The sequence below is a fragment of the Anopheles gambiae genome, chromosome 2 (assembly GCF_943734735.2).
Source record: "Anopheles gambiae chromosome 2, idAnoGambNW_F1_1, whole genome shotgun sequence".
Classification (NCBI taxonomy): Eukaryota; Metazoa; Arthropoda; class Insecta; order Diptera; family Culicidae; genus Anopheles; species Anopheles gambiae.
The window spans coordinates 107,866,810-107,886,423 of NC_064601.1; the positions used below are offsets into that span (position 1 = coordinate 107,866,810).

Below are 19,614 nucleotides of genomic sequence, written 5' to 3' on the forward strand. Positions count from 1 at the left end.
GCCGTTTTGATTCCAGCACTCTACATCGCGTAACGTAAAATAAAACAAGTCTTGTTAGCTGGTTTGACCGTACGTGACGATAAAAATACACCGTACCGACCCTCCCCCTCGGTATCACTATCATCATCGTCAAGCAGTGTGGAAATAAACGCACCAGAAAGAAAAGAAAAAAAACGGTTCCACTTGAACGGTAGCCCTTTGGCCCTGTTTCTATGCCGTCTGATTGGAGATGGCAGAAGGCAGGGTGTAAATCGAGGGCACTTTGCCGTCCCGAAACGAACCCCCCGTCCCCCACCGTCACTGGTTGATAGAGAAACGAGTTCCAGGACGGGCGGTGTTTGCCCGATGCTGGAAGTGATTTGGTTTTACATGAGCCGTGCCGGCGATAGCATAAAGGCCCGCGCAACGGCCAGCCCAGTGACGGTGGCAACAGTTTTGAAAAATTACGCCCGAACTGGTCAACCGGAGCGCGACGTCAAAGGTGAAGCGAGTGTGCCGGCTGTGTGCACGCGGGGTACACGGTAGTGCGCGGCGTCAAGGCCGTCCAAGGTCTCGGATTGGATGTGAACAGAAAAAAAACGAGATGGTGTAGCACGCTAGCGTAGCGAACGAATTCCGTACTTTCTATTTGCGGACTTGGTTGAATAAATGGATTTGGAGGAGGTACCAAAAAAATGAGAAATAAATAAATAAATATTAAGTTAATCGAGTTAGCATATAAAACATGGGAACTGTCTAGAACGAGCTAGAATTTAATTCCATTTTAATGCATGTGTCTTTGAGCATTCAAAGAAGTGATAATGAAATCTATGGAAGAACTGCTTGTAATTTATAATTAAGAACATTTTCGGTACCTTGTGGTATTCTATGCAAAAAAGTGTGAATGTTAAGCAATTCATTCCGGTTCACGGGGTTTGTTTGGTCGTGCTTTTAATTTGTCTGGAAAATAAAAGCCGTTTATACATTCTATTTCAAATAATATTTAAAATTTAGGATGAGATTATGAGACAAGTCTTATCTTTTTTTTTAATTAATGTATCATTATGTCTGAGAGGTCACAACAAGAATCACTCTTTGATAGTAAGTGGACAATTTCAGATACATTAGGTTCTTCTGCTTCGGAAGGCATGAAGTGCCCTGGAACCAGCCGTTGGTACCAGTGGAGCTGGTCATGTACAAGTCACAGTTGTGTCCTGATAATAGGTACGCCAGATTTATTAATTGGTGCTTGGCGAGTTTCCGAGTTGGCAGGTTTGGCGAGAAATGTATGATAGGGAATGCTATTGCATTCGATCAAGCTAGACCCGTTTTGCGTGTTGGAACTATGTTGATCGTCTTGGAGGTGTGAATGACTCTATTTGTTCTGATGAGTGTTATCAACTGTCACTACTTGCTTTAACTTTCTTCTGTACAGTAACCTTTAGAGCAATATTACTTTAAAGACACTTCCATCCTTCGCAAATCTGTATTGGGGTAAGAGGTGGAATTTATCGTCATCATCTTCGGCATTAAAAATATCCTTTATTTTCCTATTTTTTGCTTTATTTTCAATTAAAAAATGAGAACAAGTGAATAACATTGAATGTAGCTGCAGATACACTGAACAAATATTTTTGAGCTTCTTTTCATGTACCTTAAATCATGTTTGTAAAGTTTAATACAAAAAGATGTCTTTGAAGATGAATGAAGGTTTTGCAGATTAATCACTAACTAATTAAGCAAACAGTCTAAAACAACCGCTCGATCGCCAGCTTTATCACAACCTTTGCTGCTGCGATAAATCCTAAATCTCCCTTAAAATTTAAATACCGACGAAAACATATGTCTCCACCGCAACCGAAACCGATCCATCAAAACCAAAGCCCCCCATACGCATCGCCCCGGTCAATCGTGCGAACGCGATCGTAACGATAGGCGCCCCATGATGAGGGTGCATGCCGAGGCGTGCTTTACATGCTCGTAAAATGTTGACGAATGGATGGAATTCGACCAGGCCAGTTGACAAGATAGTTATCCTCGTCGCGATGCATTGAGCTGGGCCATAATCCGAACATGGACCGGAAGAGAGCCAGCGTGCCGCCTTGCATTGAGATCGCATTATAGAGTGAGTGATCCAATTTGAATAATCCAACCTCCGTTTATGTGGTTTAGTTCCGCTGTGGGAATGGTTGTTTTGGGGTGTTTTGATTGGAAAATGATTGGAATTGAAAATAAATTATACACAACTTGAAACGTTTTATAATTATCTAGCTTAGTGGGAGAATCTCATATGTTTACTAGCATTTCCATAATCTACGACGGTCAAATTTATGTGCGGACTGCAGCGAGCATCGTTCGACGCCCATTGAATGGCGATCGGGTAGATTTGTGTGGGTTAAATTTCATCGATAATTAATTTTTAACGATACCACTAGCCATACAAACACCCGAAGAAGAAGGTTTGGTGATCGTTTCGGTTGATTTCAACCGGAGACGGCACAGCGAAAGTCGAACGATATTGCCGTCCGTGCGAGAGATCTCCTGGCCATGTGTCGAGGGACGAACGTAAAATAAGCGACACGGCTGTGTCGTTGCAGCGTGGAAGAACGAGAGCGATCGGTGGTGTTCGAACAGCGTGTGGAACACTATTGGTGGTAGTTATTTTATAACGATCAATAAATTGTCTCACGAACCGGAGTCCTTGACATTACTCAATATACGGACCCGTACGGTGGAGGTGGAAAATTGTACAATCGATACTAGCAGGCGACGATAGAGCTTAGTCGATCGGTTGTCGCTGGAAACCGTTTTGAAAATTTCATGTATGTCACCGAAACTGTGCGACGGCTTGGGGTGAGTCCAATTTATGACCACAATAATTATCCTAAGCTGGTTGAAAAGTGTGCGCCAAACCAATCATCGCAGGTTGGTATGGGTATGCGAAAATAATGAAACATTCCAAAATGGTTCCATTTACAATCGAGCGAGATCCGTTTAATTGCCTTCGATCCGCACGGCGGGCGCAGTTGATCAATGCGGCGTTGTAATAATGCTGCCCATTTCCCTAATGACTGCTAAATGAAGCTGTCCGAACGGAACGCGCTTCCTAGATGCCTTCTGTCAAACGAGATCTGTCGATTTACGACGCAGATTGCTAGAACCCGTTGGGTACCATCTCGATCGAGCAAAGTGCTAAATGTTTGTGCCCTTCTCTAGGTTGTGGCTCGAACACACACACGATCAGCATCCAGCATGGGCGTATGCCTGATGCTGAGTAGCAATATAATGGCGATCGTATCGACGGTTGTGGTATCTTCCAATGCAAAAGCAAACGAACTTCCATCGTGCACAGCTTTGACGGAGCGTGTGAAACTTCACCAACGGTACAGGGTAATTGAATCATTCCGCCCATTATCATCCGTATGGTATTCGGCCTTCCTGCTGCTGCTGCTGAAATGCTTTTGCGCTTGGTGTGCTTTAAACGAGGATGTAGAACCTGCATTCACTGCAGTTAAAAGCAGTGCGGTGCTCTTTGTCACCGAGCTGGGCGATAGTGTTGCACAAGATAATTTGTCATCCGTGGTTAGGCTTTTGTTCTGATGCATTTAGCAGCTCGTGTGTCGACGGCAGGGAGGGCTGTTCTGCGAACTAAGTGATGAAAGCTAATACTGAACTGTGGGTGGTTCTATTTGCTTCATATTTCATGTGAAGCTCATGTAAAAGGCACGCTTCGAAGGGAAAATAGAAGCCTTTTCTCATGTTGCATTTTTTGCGGTGGATGTCCGAGGGGCAGGTGTTGATGTTCAGTAATGGAGTCATTAAGGGCATACCAAGGGAAAAGTATTTGTGCTCAAAGGCGACAGAAAATGAAAGTGCTTTGGAGCGAAAAGATCTCTTCTAAATTGCTCTACTTTCGCTTCTATTTGTAGTTGCCTCGTTTCTTTGATTTATTTTTGGTTTAGCTTACGTGTTTGCATTAAAACCCCTTAAACACATGTTCCTATTGCTGTTTTGTGATGTTTGTGTTTTAATTTAATGTGAACAAACATTTGATTTACATTTTCCTTATAATCATACAGATAATCAGATTGAATTGGATTGCATTTCCTTTTTCTTAACAGACAATGCGAAATAATTCACATCAAATGAACGATTTTAGTACCGATTGTACAGAGCGCAAGGACACCAATCACCTACAGTCGTTTTCAATCGCTACCTTATTGCCTATTGGCACACCATACCGTAACCATTCAACACGTACGCAGATAACGAATTGGCTGCAAATTCATAACATTACCACCGTTCGCCACCGCGTAAACTGGCCGGGGAACGGCGATCGTTTCGGTTAGTGTAAACGGTTCTGTTTTGAAAAACTGCAGTTAATCAAACATCAAACCACCGTCAAATGGTCTGCCACCTATGGGCTCGTTGGCGCGAGCGCGGGAAGGCCCGTTCCAACGGCCCCAACAGCACCGATCGTTCCTGGTGACGCGAGCCGGACTTTAAAGGTAATTTAGCGGCCGAGTGGCGTGCAAAGCGCAAGGAAAATGAAACCAGGGAAATACCCGTACCGATCGCGGCAGTACCGATCGAAATACCGGCCCTCGACCTCGACAAGGTCTTTTGGGGCTGGGTTTTTTTTCCTACACGTTCTACAACTCCCACTGGCAAGAGCAAAAACTGCCCACCCGATTATGCAACCGTCGATGTTGATTCACGCGCGCGCGCAAAAAAAAGGCTAAACCGTGACCAGCACAAAGCGAGTGTGGCGATTAATCCGCTCGCAACTGTGTTTTGGGGTGGCAAATTTGAGGGTGGCCGAGCGAATTATCAGTTGGTCATAATTTAAGCAGCTCGTAAAAAAGGCATTATCGAGCCATGAAAATCGATCGACCAACGGGGCGGTACCAGTGTGGCCCAGTGTGGTTAAAGCACAGGAACGATGGCGAAGCATTTGCAAGCGACCAAACGAAGGACTATCTCCAGCGTCATCTTGTTCTGATGGAGTCGTAAAGCTAGCAAGTAACGAACGTTGTCGGCAAGGAATGGGCGGCTCGTTCCCTTCTTGGTAGCGCCCGTAGGATACGATCAGCAGAATGCTGGTTATTGACATTTTAATAAGACTTGGGGGCTGGGGTGAACCTTATAAAAGGCGGCAACGGTCAAACCTACGCCCGGAAGGTGTTCGGGATCGGACGGGCGAACTTTGGTGCCAAGCAACAACCCATCAACATTGTGTCGCTGAACTCCTGTCGCGCTGTTATAGTTCGTGTTGTAAATGTTCCGCATGACAAGTTTTAAGTACGCTATCATTAATCATAAACAAAGTGAGAAGAGAAAAAAAAGGAGAGGGCATTAAACAGCGCCCTTGCTAAACTGTTTGCTGAGCAAATAAATGATAATGATTTTACAATTTTAAATGAAACGCAACGTCTTTGAATGTTTAAGCCAGATCCGGGCCAGGTATTGATAATTGCTGCTTGGCTTGCAGTACAACAAATCGCACAATTAAAGTTTAATTAGTGCAGGCTCCTATAGGGCGAACCGTCCGCGCCACTTTTAAGCGTTTACAACTGACCAACCGCTAGAACAAAACTAGAACACATTGCGCAATCAGCTGGCAGTAAATGGCAAACTTTTAAAATAGAACTCAAGCCACCCCCGGGGAGATATCGATTGATTGAGCTCACCGTTCCTGCGGGCAAGCCGGACCATCACAAACACGGTGCAGTGTGTCGGAATCAGTTAGACAAGCCCGAGCGGGGTAAGATCAAGGTCTGGGACTTGAAGATCTGTATCGCGCCGCCAGTTCGGTATGAGTCAGTTCCGGCGGTGGGAAGCGGTCGGACGGAATCGATTGCAAAATAATGAGTCTCCCCTCGGCGCGATGTTTGTGTATGCTAATGAACGAGCAGTTTTTGTAGCCCGCGGTACGTGGTGTCCGTTGTACTTGGCGCAAAAGTTCACACCAAGTCCCGTTCCCGGCGTTGGCAGCGTAAACCAGGCGGTCCAGATGTGTCGGATCAGGCTTGGTCGCCCCCGTAAGCTTGTGGTTTGTGTGGGGTTTGTTGTTTAGCTGATGGGTCAACGCCGGCGTGTGGGGCATGATGGGGTGTAGTTGCTTTTTCCTATTTTGAAAGGTGCATTAAACTTTATCTTTATGACCCAGTTCGTGGATTTTGTTTTGTCCAATGCAAAATAAAAAATATGAATTAAGTAAAAGATATTAAGCATTAGAACCCCTTGAAAGTGATACACAAAAGTCTTACATAAAAGACAAAATATAGCTAAAACAGTAAAGGTTTTAGTGCTTGAAAGTCACCGGATATACATTTCAATTTGATTAATCAATCCGTTCCCAAACTTTACAGGCTCATTAAGAAAGATCAAATCAAGCAAATGCTGAAGCATAAAATTTGCGTGCGTTTCGGCGTTGATAAATCGTTTCCTTACTATTTCTTTTTTAATCCTCGTAACAAAGCTACGTTCCAATGAACGCAAAATAAGGCTAGCATAAAGCGACGCACAATAATTGCACCCAAAACCAATGCGTGTCCGAAAGATAGCGAGGAATTGAAACGAAATCAAAATGTCACCTTTCGGCCGTCCACCTCGGCGTCGGGGAAAGATAAACGTCGCATTTAGAATCCCAATCGTGCACGAAACGATCCGTGCCATGACATTTGCGCTGCCGCGGAGCCATGGTTCTTGCCTGAGCAGCAATAATTCATGCTCAGCGTGTTAAAAATCCCTTAATTTGGAGTGCCACACATAAGCGCAGTAGACAGTAGACGAAAGCAAAGGTCATTTTGGCTGTGGTCCCGCGGGATATGGATCGAGCCGATCGTAGGCAGACCTTGGGAGCCGCGATGGGATCCGGGTCAATGAACATCCACAGCGTGTAAGCGTAATCTCAATTGCGATCGTTTGGTACGGGAGCGGTTTTGACAACTTCCTCCTTCGGCAAGATGCGAGGAGAACGGGCACCCCCCCCCCCTTTTTGGATTCTTTCCACCCCTCGCAACGAGAACGGGGTGAAGTTGTAAAGTGATTTTGGGGCTGCAAACAAAAAAGGTGATCTACATAAGATAGAAAAAGGAAATCAAATTAGCTTCTTGTTTTCCGAGATAGGCATATGCGTAGGACGATTGAATGGTTTCGTTTGGTTTTTTTTTTCACGGGCAAAAATAGAATGGTTTTTTGGGGTTTTTTTCGTGAGATCGCATTTAATTCTACTACTGCTGCTGCTGCTACACGGAGCAGGATACCGAAATCTGTATCAATCAATCTTGAATCTGGCGTTCGTTTCGGGTAGATCCGTTTCTACGCAGTTACGCATGCACCGTACAAGAGTGGCTGACTCACGTACGTCCGCCTCGGTTCCATTTTTGGGAGACACCAGGCAACACAATCCTCCATTCGCATTGCATTACCTTGCAGTGGGATTAATTCTTGTCGCCCGGCCGAGAATGCACGGAATTAGTGAGGGGGTGTGTGTGTGTGTGGTGAAGGGGAGGAAGACTTAATACAACAGTTTGTCACAACGCGGGGGTAGCTCACGGTAGCTTATGTGCAAAGTTCATGAGCAGTTTTCTCTGTCCACTGCGAGCTGCTGAATGTACGGAACGGAAGAGGGTGTGCATTTGAAGGTACAGAAGGAAGGAGGTATTGAAACGTTAAACAAATAAACTCGATAAAGAGAAGAGTTGTTTGAGCAGTAAGACACTCTTGGCTATCGCTTTTGACCGTTCCGGGGTATGGTAACATGCTGGGAGTTGCACATTTATTTAGGTTGAATTATTCGTTCCCTGTCAGTGTTTGGCACGGTACCAGAACATGGGTTGAGTTTGGTACAGAAATTCTCCCTACGCAAGTGAGTGGGTACGGCACATGCAACATGCGCAACCTAATACGAGAGCTTCAAAGATCGAGTGTAAGGTTGGCTTTGCCGGTTGCGAGTGTGAGCAGGAGAAATTAATGCAAGAAGCAACCTTCAACGAGCCGTTAGAACAACGACAGAAAGCATGCTTGTTTGTATGTGCGGCTTTAACGTTTCCACTACCAGAGGAGGAAAAGATAACAGTAACATATAATACACGCAGCGATATGCCATCCTTCCACTAGGCTAGGGTTTATGTTCATAATGTTTCTTTCCTTTGCCAACTACGATGGTTGTTTGTTTATAGCTCTCGATCGCGAACATCGCGGCAATGTTGGGCCGATTCTGTCATTATAAATCAGTAATTGTAGATCAAAGGTGGGCGCTGGGCGTGAATAGAGACAGACAGGGAGAGAATGCGAGAGACGATGCAAAAAGGGCTTGCATCTGCTCATGTGGGACTTGTTCAATTGCCGTGCCCCTTCCGCTTTTCGCTCGGTTAGTGATCAGCCCTCGATCGTCCATTAATTGAAGCACCACTTTGCGAATCAATCAGCCGCTGGCAGGGACGGGTGAAATGGATTAACGGGTACTTGGGCGACTGTTGAACCCTCCCCGAGAGCGGCACCGCCCGGTCCAACTCACAGTGTGTGTGACTTTGACATTGGAGCTGTAAAATCCGGCTCCTTTCGGATCAACGTTCGCAATCAACCGAGGGCAAACAGCATGCGAAATAAAAAAAAAGACGGATCGCTCCAACACGGCCACAACATAAGGCTCGGATCGGTGGTGAACCTCTTTAACCTACCCCCGAGAACTTTACCATTGACATTGAACTCGTGGACCACGCGCGAAAAGCGTCAAAGTACGATCGCTCTTTCGTCACCACCACCACCACCACCAGCACCGCCACGGTCCATAAACCTTTCACCCTTCCATGGAGCAACGGTGCAAACCATTTCGACACCGATACCGCTGCTTAATGCTACTCCGTGCCAGCATGCACGCCCCCTAGTGATAGGGCTGTCGACCGGTGTCCAACGGAACGCGATCTTTTATGTTGCTCTACCCTCCGGGGGTTTTAGTAGTGGCGTGTGGTTTGGGCGTCCACTCGGAATCATTTGTCTTTGCTTTTGCGTTCGTTTTTGTTTGTTTGTTTGCTTCATTGGCAGATCTTTTGGCTGCTAAATGTTTCGCTACTAAGTGGCGTTCGCAATCTGCTACAACCCCCCCCCCCCCCCCAAATCGAGTTTCGGGAAGTGAAGCTGAACGAATGGATGGTGGTTGTGCGCTCCCCGAGCCACCCTTATACAGGCAGTGCTGTGGGTGAGGTTGCGTTGGCTTTTTTTTGTTTTGTTTTCTGGGCAGGCGAACGTCTTTTGTGTGGTTTTGCTTGTTGGTGCTGGTAAAAAAAAATCCAAAATTTGAGCGGAGTAGCTTTAAAACGCATTAAGCTAACCACAATGACAGTTTGGGCGGCGGCCAAAAGGCACACAAAAATGACAAGTTAGCTAATAATCATAACGGTAATAAAGCCGTGGACGTGGCGGCGTGCGTTTGTTTGTATGTGGTTTGTTCTGGGTTGTAAAGTTATTAAATTAAGCCTTATGGGATCAAAGGTTGTAGCAATGGTGAAATCGCAGAGCTGTAGATTAATGGCACTTTAATAATGAAGAAAGATAGAATTGTAGAATCATTAAAAAAGTGCAATTTTATGAAATTCTTTATCTACTACCGTTAAGAACAAAGAACAATTCTAAAGGAGGAACAAAAATTGTAAAATTTAATGACTCGGGAGAAATTCATACCAGACAGTTTATTTGATAAAGGGCAATAGGGCTATGGTATGCTATGAAAAGATTAGTCTTTTTTGTGTATTTAGTTGTAAATAGTATACATTTTCTTGTGTATTTAAGGAATGAAGGAATACATCACAATAAAATACTTTTTTTTATTGAACTGTTTGCTGATCAAGTTAAATGGAAGTCTAGCTCACGAATTTTTGATTTTTTGGTCGTAAGAAACTCGTAAATTATACCTTACCTGACAACCAGGAAGCAAAGAAAGCTTCTCCATTGACCCAAACCACACCCGGAACTGAGGCAAAGGCTGTGTGGAATTTTCAACCAAAAATTCAATCAAAGCCCACAGTCGACGGGTCTTGCTTGTCAGCCGGATGTGACGCACCGCACGATCGCCCATTTGCCCTTTTTTCGAGTAGCCCTTTGCAGTAGACCGCAAGCAAGAATTCTTTGTTGGCCGTACCGAATTATACCAATATAATGTGGAAGAATTGGCTGGCAAAACTGTATTCGCACCCTGGACCACAGCGCGACCTTCACTCGACGAGCGTGTGGAATGGTTGGCCAGCTGGCACTTGGTCGGTCGAGCCGGGCCGATGCGGGGTTAATAAAAATCAAATCATTCCCATCGGCCGAATGAGGATATGGATCGGGTTTTAGGGCTGACAGACCGCACCAAGACCACACGCGGGACCACGAACCGGACTACATCTCATTTCATGGTTCGTTCGCAAGAATGCTTTGTTGGTGCGTGATTTTTTGCTGTTGCTATTGTAGTAGTTGCTTCTTTTTGGTTCGATCGTTTGTTTGTTCTTTCAGTCAAACTCCACCAATACCGCAAAACGCATCCGGCACTGCGTCCGAAAGCGAGCGTGCAATAGGGTGTGCTGTAAAAATGTCCAGCCTGCCCCTCCCAAGCCGTCCACCTCGTTTGTACGAGTCCGGTCGTGTAATGATCGATTGAGTGGTAAAATAATGGACCGCTTTGCTCCCTTCTGCTGCTTTTCGTTGTTCAGCCCCTTTCGCAGCAGCCGACCTGACGTCACACGTCAACGGTATCTCGTATGATACTGCCTTCCCCCTTCCTTCAAACCCCGTTCGTTACACGCTCCAGCTGCATACGCGGTAGTGTTTCGGTTTAGCTTCCTTCGTCGGTTCGGAGCACCGTGCAGCATCTGGGCATGTTGGACACTATTACGATTACTAGACAAGCTCTCTTACTCTCACGCGCATTGCTCTATCTCCTTCGGCGATGTGACGATCAAGCGACGTGCGCTCTCTCTCTCTCTCCCTCTCTTACTCTTGTTTCTTGGAATCTCCTGCTAAGATCAACGGTGCCGTACGTTTGTGCCGGCAAGAACGCAAGGTTTGAAGAGCTTGTGGCTCGGTTCGCACGTTAAGCGCAAAGGTTTAGAGAAGGCGAATGAAACGGCGCTAGCGAACCGTTGAGAGTGAAAGGGAAGTTTGTCGCTTGGTTTGAGGAATCGGTGACGACGGTGGTGACGGCGGCAAAACGGAGGACTCGAGGAACAACAACAAAATCCACTACCCGAAGCCCCACGGACATCGGCTGGGCAGAAAGCGCGCGTACCAACGCACGGGTGGAGTTGACTATAAAAGCGGTCAGCACAAATCAGTTAGATATCATTCGCAGTTCACAACTCGTCCTAGTTGCAAAGCAAAGCTTGCTAAAAACAACCTAACAACCCAATCTAAAATGGCTTTCTTCAAAGTGAGTTTCATTGTGGTGCAGTTTTGCGGGGGGAGAACGGTTTGGGCGGTTCTTCTAACCAACCAAGCCGCTGTTGTTCTCGGTGCAAGCAAAGTGTCCTGTGGGAAGAGTCTAGAAGTGTTCTAATCTCTCGACCATGTTCTCGTCTCCTTACCAATTGCAGTCGCTTGTGTGCCTGGCTGTGCTCGGAGTTGCCGCCGCCGGTGTGGTCCCGCTCGCCACTGAATACCAGGGAGACTACTACGTGAGTAATTCGTTATTAGGGCAACTCTACAGAACAGTGATTGTGACAGACGGTGTGAAATTCAAGGATAATCTGAATGTTTTGGATTAGTGTCTCGATTCATGCTAGGAAAATTCTTACTTATTTTTGTGTAAATATTAAATTACTGTATTGAATATTTCTTGCAAAATTATTAGTTTTTTTTTGCAAAAAAAGTGGATAGTATAACATAACCCCTAAAAAAGCTCATTGATTTTTTTTAACAGAATCTTGATTTTAAGAATTGGCTTAGAAGAATTGTAAGGTTTGTCGCTTGAAGTCTTTTGTTAAAATACCACATAATCCTCAAAGTTTTACAAAAAGAAAACACTTGCGCTTATTGAAAAGCAGGTTGTACTTCATTAGCACAAGCAAAAAGGGTTGCAAGAATTCAAACAAAACCTTTAGCCATGTAGTTGTAGATTCACTCAACAACTCAGCTTAACACCAATGCAAAACAAATCCTTTAAAAGGTGACGATTCCTAATTAATGGTTGCATCTCTTGATCACTCATCTGCCACTTTTGGCGACGTCGCTGAACGTCCAATTGCGCCTACTGCAGCCAAGTCAGGCACAAATGCGTAACCAAGTGACCGTGATCGCGTTTTCTATCTAGTTGATCAATCCATTTGATCGATGCATTAGCAAAGGTGGGTGAAAATACACCCCGATAACGATCAGATGGCTGCCGGTGCCAAGAGGTCATCGAAGCTTGCCTGATGGTTAAAAGCGAGTGTTACATTTTTATTGATCGCCGTACGATCGCTTACTAATGGGTTGTTGAAATGTATCTTTCAATCTTTCTTGAAAGGCGCGATCGTTAAATTTAGCAGAAAATGCTACCGAAATTTGATCAGGCTCGATAACAAACGCATCTCATTCATTCCATTCCAAAGATAATATGCTAATGAGTGAATATGTTAGTCACACCTTACCCATCGGTAGCTACTGCTACATGGTTACGGCGGCATGGTTTGCAACGGAAACCGTAGCCCATGCGCACCGTGAAGGACACCGATCGGACCGATCATTAACCATTCGTTTCCGGTTGCGCTTCTTTGCAGGCTCACCCCAAATACTCCTACAACTATGGTGTTCACGATAGTTTGACCGGAGATGTCAAGTCGCAGGTCGAGAGCCGCGACGGTGATGTCGTGAAGGGCCAGTACTCCCTCGTCGAGCCGGACGGTTCCGTGCGCACCGTCGACTACACCGCCGATGATGTGAACGGATTCAACGCCGTCGTCAGCAAGTCGGCCCCGTCTGTCCACGCCAAGACCGTTGTGGCCCATGCCGCCCCGGCCGTCGTTGCCCACGCCGCCCCGGCCGTCTACGCCTCGCACGCCGCCCCGGCCGTCTATGCTTCCCATGCTGCCCCGGCCGTCTACGCTAGCCACGCTGCCCCGGCCGTCTACGCCGCCCCGGCTGTCGTCGCCAAGACCGTCGTCTCGCACGCTGCCCCAGCTGTGTACGCCAGCCACGCTGCCCCGGCTGTGTACGCTAGCCACGCCGCCCCGGCCGTCTACGCCTCGCACGCCTATGCTCCGGCTCACGGAACCGTCGAGTACCACGGCAAGGCCGCCGCCCCTCTGGCTTACTACCACTAAGCGCTACCCCCTCGCTTCGCTCGATGAAAATCGACCGCGTCTAAACTAAAGCTGCCCACTCCCAGGGAGGACTCTACGTGGCCCGGGTGCTCCCCATACCTGCCTGTGCCTGACTTCACTGCCAACAGTGTGGATATTTATTTCATCCTCCCTATCGTAGCTGTATCCATCCTTCCGCTCTGGAACGTCCTTGCTCGGGCCGCCCTGCCCGGGAGCGTAGCTTTAGCGATCCATCATCACCTACTATCCTTCAAAACGGCCACCGCTTACGGAAGAATACCAGCCCGGAACATCACTCCACCAGATCGTGTGCCTGTATATAGTTCATGATCATCGAGCTCTCGCTTTCTGTGCTCGTCTGCGGTGTGTTGATGCCGCGTGGTGAAACTGGGCGACGACGATTTTAAGTTTTGCATGAACTGTGTAGATTGTTTTTAGCATCGGTGTGCTGGCGGTGAAATGTAGCGATTTGGTTTTCGAACTAGTTCCCCATTTCACCTCCGATACCGCTTTGATAGATTTCTTTCATCGAAACGGGGTATTTTCCATTCGATGGTAAGCTTTGCTTTGCATCTTCGCTCTTTTCGCCTCACCTCAACCATAGCATGGCGATACAGTGAGCTTGACGATCGTAATACTCAATATGTACTGTTCGTATCATACCGAGCCGGTGGAATGGGGTTTTTGGCTTTTCTTCACCATGGCGTTCTTTGTTAGTGGGCGGCACGCGCTGCACCTGGCGGAGAATGTCTATTTGTACAGAAATGGAATGAATACCGACGATGATATTAATTTAAAATGAAGAATAAAACTCAAATGTACGATGAAACCTTTGTTGTTGGTGTAGTGTTAATTGATGACATTTGGTAGTGGTGTTAGTAGTTTGCTATTTGCTGAATACGGTTGCTCCGGAATACTTTTTGGCAGAGAAGTTGTATAATTAATAATCGTTAATAAGCTCAATAATATTTTTAACGCTTGGCAATTTTCTTATGTATGAAACTAGAAGTATGTACTACTACAAAAAAATCCCAAAAGGAATCATCGACCATGTTTTGACGAAACTATACGACATGTATTTACATAAAACAGCCAATTCACTTGGTAACAGGACTTATTAAACCATAAAGCAAGATAGTCTGATATGGTTGAACCGTCTAAAAATAATTCTGGCACAATTCTTGATGCAAAATACTATAGGAAAATAAAATTAAAAAAATAGTAGAGCTGGATGAAATGTGGAATACTATTACAAATTATTGAAAGAAGTATCTGACATCCTGGTTGTACTACTTGAAACTATTTAAACAGGCTTTTGTTTTAAAAATACTTCGTTTCAGAGAGAGATCTTCAGAGTTGGCCTTTGCAGAGTTTTATGTTTGCTGAGTTCAAAATATTTGGGAATATATGCTGTCCTTAGGATATTACACAAAGATCTTAGCTAGCTAATCCTTTCTGATATATATTCATTTTCTTTGATATAATGTTGAGTGAATGGTTTCTTAACAAGGGAATATGATTTATTTACGTTTGATTTTATAAGCTTTAGTTTGTAAGACTTCTTCTTCTTCTTCTTTGGCACAACAACCGTTGCCGGTCAAGGCCTGCCTGTACCCACTAGTGAAGTGAGCTTGGCTTTCAGTGACTTATTGTTGCCATAGCTATTGTTGCTTATTGTTGCTCTCGTAGAACAGTCGTCAACTCGTACGACTTAACAATATGCCCGTCATGGGTTCAATTCCCAAATAGACCGCGCCGCCATACGTAGGACTGACTATCCTGCTATGGGGAGGAATCAATTAGTCACTGAAAGCCAAGCCCGCAAGTGGGTACAGGCAGGCCTTGACCGAGATCGGTTGTTGAGCCAAAGAAGAAGAAGAAGAAGAAGATTGTTGCCATAGCATGATAGTCAGTCCTATGTATGGGGGCACGGTTTATTATTCGGGATTTGAACCTATGACGGGCAGGTTTTAAGACTAGTATAAGATTTATAATCAATTCACATTACTAATAATGAGTGAGAAAACATTCCAAATTCTGCTGCTAAGAAAAAAAAAACGTGTATACTAAAGTTAAGACTGAATTTGGCTTCAATTGGGTTGAATTCAATGGATTTACAAGTGGATAATACACTTTTTTTTACAAAAAAATTAGCAAACAAAAGTTGAATAGCAAAACAAATTGCCATTCATCCATCTCTGAAACAAAAAGAAAAACACAAAAAAACGCTTCAGTAACGCTTCGTTGGCGTAAAACTTATAGTATACATTTAGGCGCTTCATACGATGAAATGGTAGTTCGTTAGTCATGGTGGCATCAACGATTAGAGAGTGATAATAAATTATATTGCTGTTTATAGGTTTCATAAATCCCAACAGTAAATAAAACGTTCTTCAAATAATTTAATCGAAGCGCTTCCAATTAAACACGACATAACTGCATAAAACGACAGTTCACATTCCTTCGCTACTTCCGCTACAAACGAATGTTCACTACTCCTTCACATTCTTACACCACTTGTGGCAATCGCAAACCCGCCTGGTAAACTCTAATTAGTATTTCAATCGAACATTCTGCATACCAGTTCACCTAACAACGGAACAAATCAGCAGCTTTCGCAAAAAAGCCGCTAAAACATTGCCCATTAGCAGTCACCGCCCATGTCCCATCACATTCGTTGCGCTTGATTGAGTTAGCCGCCGGGGCCGGTTCGGTTAAGTTCTGGTCGGTAAAGCACCCGCCGCCCGTCACTAACTGCCACACATATTGATTTAAAACGCAATCGACCGTGCAAACGAACGGGTTGATAAGGTTATATTGCAACGTTTTTAATTATGCCGACTGTTGTGGTTGTGTCGTTCTTTGAAAGGGAAGGTCGTTTGCTTAAGATTTTGGCTACATTTCTGCTGGTTCGTTGTTGCTTTGTATCCTCCTGCGCGATTTGGGCGGAGAACGAAAGAAGTGAGCAGTGGAATAATAAGACACTTTGCCACGGTCTCTTCCGCTTCGGTCGCACGATCCGCTCAGTGTTGCGAATAATTCACAACGGTTAACCGACTGCTGGATTGAATTGCTTTGCGCAAGCTGTGTTTCGCCGCTTGACATGTTTGCTGAAGCTTATCTTCAGCGAGCGAGAGTGGACTGTTTTTTGTTGTTGTTGTTGGTTGATTCCTCTCCTGTGTTTCTAGTTCTCAGCCAACCCTCAAGCTTCGGCCGATTTGCAAGCGATGGTGCTGGCGAGAGAGCCAGCCAGCCAGCCAGCCAACGACAAAGATTAGTTTGAAGCTAAGTGGCTTAAATAATATCGCCTTTCTTGCCTCATCGCGTGAAGTATTGTTTGAGAAGGGCTAGTAAAACAAACGGAGACCCAGGTTGGTTCACTTGAACAAGGCTTTTTAGCATCGAAATGATCTTATCTTGAAGAAGCACCTGGGACGATCATTATCAAAGCGAGCGCCAACAGCAGCAGCTGCAGCAGCCACAATCGATCCCAAGCGTGGAATTCACGCAACAAAATGGGGTAGTACACTTAAAAAGGCACACCTTTTGCTGGTGGTTGGCTGGGATTTATGCGTTTTGAACGAGGTGCAAATGAAAACATGTTTTTTTTTCGTTTTCTTTCTCGACTGGCCCAACGGGTCGAGACACCGTCGCTCTCTAATTGATCATCTTCATTTGCTAAAGCAATCGTAAAGCTGAGCTTTAACTATCACACCCTGGAGTAGCTTAATGGTCTGTGCCGTAAGTTGGCAGGTAGTTTTTTTTTGTTTCTCCTGCCCGGCTCTAACAAACGATTATGGACCAAAAACACTTTCCACCAAGACGGGATTGTTTTTCACACTCTCAAGGGGGGCTCACTGGCACAAACGTACGATCGCACCATGTGCAGCGTGTAATGCAAATTGTCCCCCTCCTGAGATAGATTTGTGTTTATCCTCCTTTTTTGCAACAAAATAGACACAAGCCCACCCTATCGGTGAATCTTCACGGGACAAACGGTAAGAGCGGCGGTTGATTAAATAATAACTGGAACCCAAGCGTCAACCCCCGAACGCGGCCAGCAGATCATATTGCCCGGCTTTTCACCCGGGTAGTTTTTGTACGGGCTCCTGGCTATGGAAATTGGGTTGATGGATCTATTACGATTAAGAAACCATTCACAGCCATCTCGGAGCAGGTGGAAAAATGGGTTGCAGCAGTCGGTGTGAAGGTGTCGAAAGGCGCGCGATGCGGGAACGAATCTAATAAAAGAAATTGATACACACACACACACACACGCACAAACACACCATCGGACAAGTAGCTGCAATCGATTGATGAAGATTGGTAAGCGAGAAAGAAGTCGTCCTATCCGTCGATAAATGGATTATGCCGCTCGTGTCGGCGTAGTCGGGACAGCTTGGCTTATGTCACTGGCCCGATCTCGCCAGTCGGATGATACCACCCGGTCCACCCGATCTTCACTTCATTTGCCTGGTTGTGCGGTCGGTTTTTCTTTCCATTGGGGCAGTGGGTGACTATGTTTCAGGAACAAATTGCAGCGCCACAGCTGGTTTGGCGTGTGCGCGTCAGTGCTGCTGGAAAGCGTAGTTTGATGCGATGCCGTGCGATACGTAACTGGAGTTGTAGATGTGAAGATAGAGGCAATGTTTGTTGATTTTTTTTTTTGGGCGCGTAAGGTTGTTGATTAGTTGTAATAGTTTTAATTGAGTTTGGAATTTTATGATGTTGAATAATGCTATCAAATGTGGCTGATGATTTAAACAAATTGCTTGCAGAGCAGATGAGACCTAATGATGGCAGTAAAGGTACTTAACATTATATTCGTATGTTGATGTCAGAGTACTTGTCAATAAAGAGTCAAAAGTCAGTCAGACAGTTGAATTCAAATTTTTAAACTTATCTAACAACAAAACCTTCTTGCCTAAGCAAACATAAAGCATCGAAATGAAACACATCGCAACCATTGTGTCTCACGTGGCTCATCTTGGCCTATGGAAGTTCATTGCAAGAAAGCACACGTCAAACAATCCTTCCCAAAAGCGCAACCTTCAGCGGTTCGACCAATGAACAAGCAACCATCATAAAACGTGGCGGCAAGGTAGCTTCGATCGTTTTGCGCTTCGCTGCGCAACCTCATAATTAACATGTTGCAAATCCGAATCCGAAAAACTCTCCGCGTTGCAAGTTTTGTCAACGTGAGACAATATAATACGCGAGGAAAAAGCGAAGCACGAACCCAAGCTTCTAGATTGCTTAGCATGTTTGTATGTGTATTTGCGCGTGTGTGTATGTGTGTCTATATTCAATGATCATTTTTTGAGACAATCCATTGAGTGGTTTTTATTTCTCCTCTCCACAGCGGAATGCATACTCTTGAACCGATGTGTCTACAGTTCGAGGACATTAATAGAACTGGCCGATACAACATGCGTGCTTGCTTGGGAAGCTTAATGGGAGGTTTGTCCATGCTTGCACAATCCAGCAGATAGACATACTGGAAAGAAAAACTTGTCGCAATTAGTCGCGATCGCAGCAATGTTACTGCCTGCTGAAGCTTGAAGCATGAATAATATCAATTAGCAAGAACTACTAATACAACTAATTTGGATAAAAAATTGATCTCTTCAATGCGTCTTATTTTCATAACATTGTATTCCATCCACAGCCGAGCGCAAAAGCCTATCCCAGCTGACAGCGTTTTCGAATGCTTTCCTCACATATGCCATAGCCGGAGCCTTTGGCTGAATCCGTTGCCTACTTTCCAACGCAAGCGAGATCGATTGCGCAAAGCGGGTAATTGTTCCACTGGCCGAGGGTGCATCAGCTGGCACCGTTAATGTTTCGACTCGAAGTCATCCTTCCAGTGCGGACGCCAGTCGGAGCTACCGTCTCGGACACTAAACTTTCCCCTTCTCGCGCGAGCAGAGATGCAGATGAGCTTATGACAGTTCGCTGTCATAAAAGCTGCTTCGTAGCTGCAGTAATTACCGGGAGCAAAAGACCGGGCGTTAGGGTAATACATTAAATAAAAAAGGAATGGTGACGATGAATGCATGCACCGAGACGCCGGGATGATCGGTTGCAAAAACAATAAAGCATGCCACGATGCCTTCCAACCGGTGGCACGAAATTCCCAACAAACACACATCGCGGAGAGCTCGCGTGTTCATGAACTTTGCCCTCCCCTCCCGGTGCTCTAAATTCAACTCCCTCTCGCTCGTAAGCAACGAATAAACAAAAAATCCGAGCAAGAAGAACCAAAACCTTGATGAAGGGTGCAAGTACACAGTTGCTGGCGATGTGGCGTAGAATCGCTGGTGAAGAGATCGGCGCGGCGAGCAAATGTTAC

The 19,614-nt window shown here is 45.4% G+C and overlaps 1 protein-coding gene across 1 annotated transcript; it reads left to right on the forward strand.

Annotated features, from left to right (window-relative positions):
- Window positions 1-11,280: 11,280 nt before the first annotated feature.
- LOC1270234 (cuticle protein 8) lies at window positions 11,281-14,091 on the forward strand. The gene is made up of 3 exons (XM_308914.5): window positions 11,281-11,392; window positions 11,556-11,636; window positions 12,720-14,091. The coding sequence occupies exons 1-3, from the start codon at window positions 11,378-11,380 to the stop codon at window positions 13,260-13,262; spliced, it is 639 nt and encodes a 212-aa protein (XP_308914.4). The 5' UTR covers window positions 11,281-11,377; the 3' UTR covers window positions 13,263-14,091.
- The last annotated feature ends 5,523 nt before the right edge of the window (window positions 14,092-19,614 follow it).

Excerpts from the sequence above, each read along its gene's own strand:
- LOC1270234 (XM_308914.5), top strand. Across the intron at positions 11,637-12,719 it reads AATACCAGGGAGACTACTAC|GCTCACCCCAAATACTCCTA; the intron begins GTGAGTAATTCG and ends GCTTCTTTGCAG.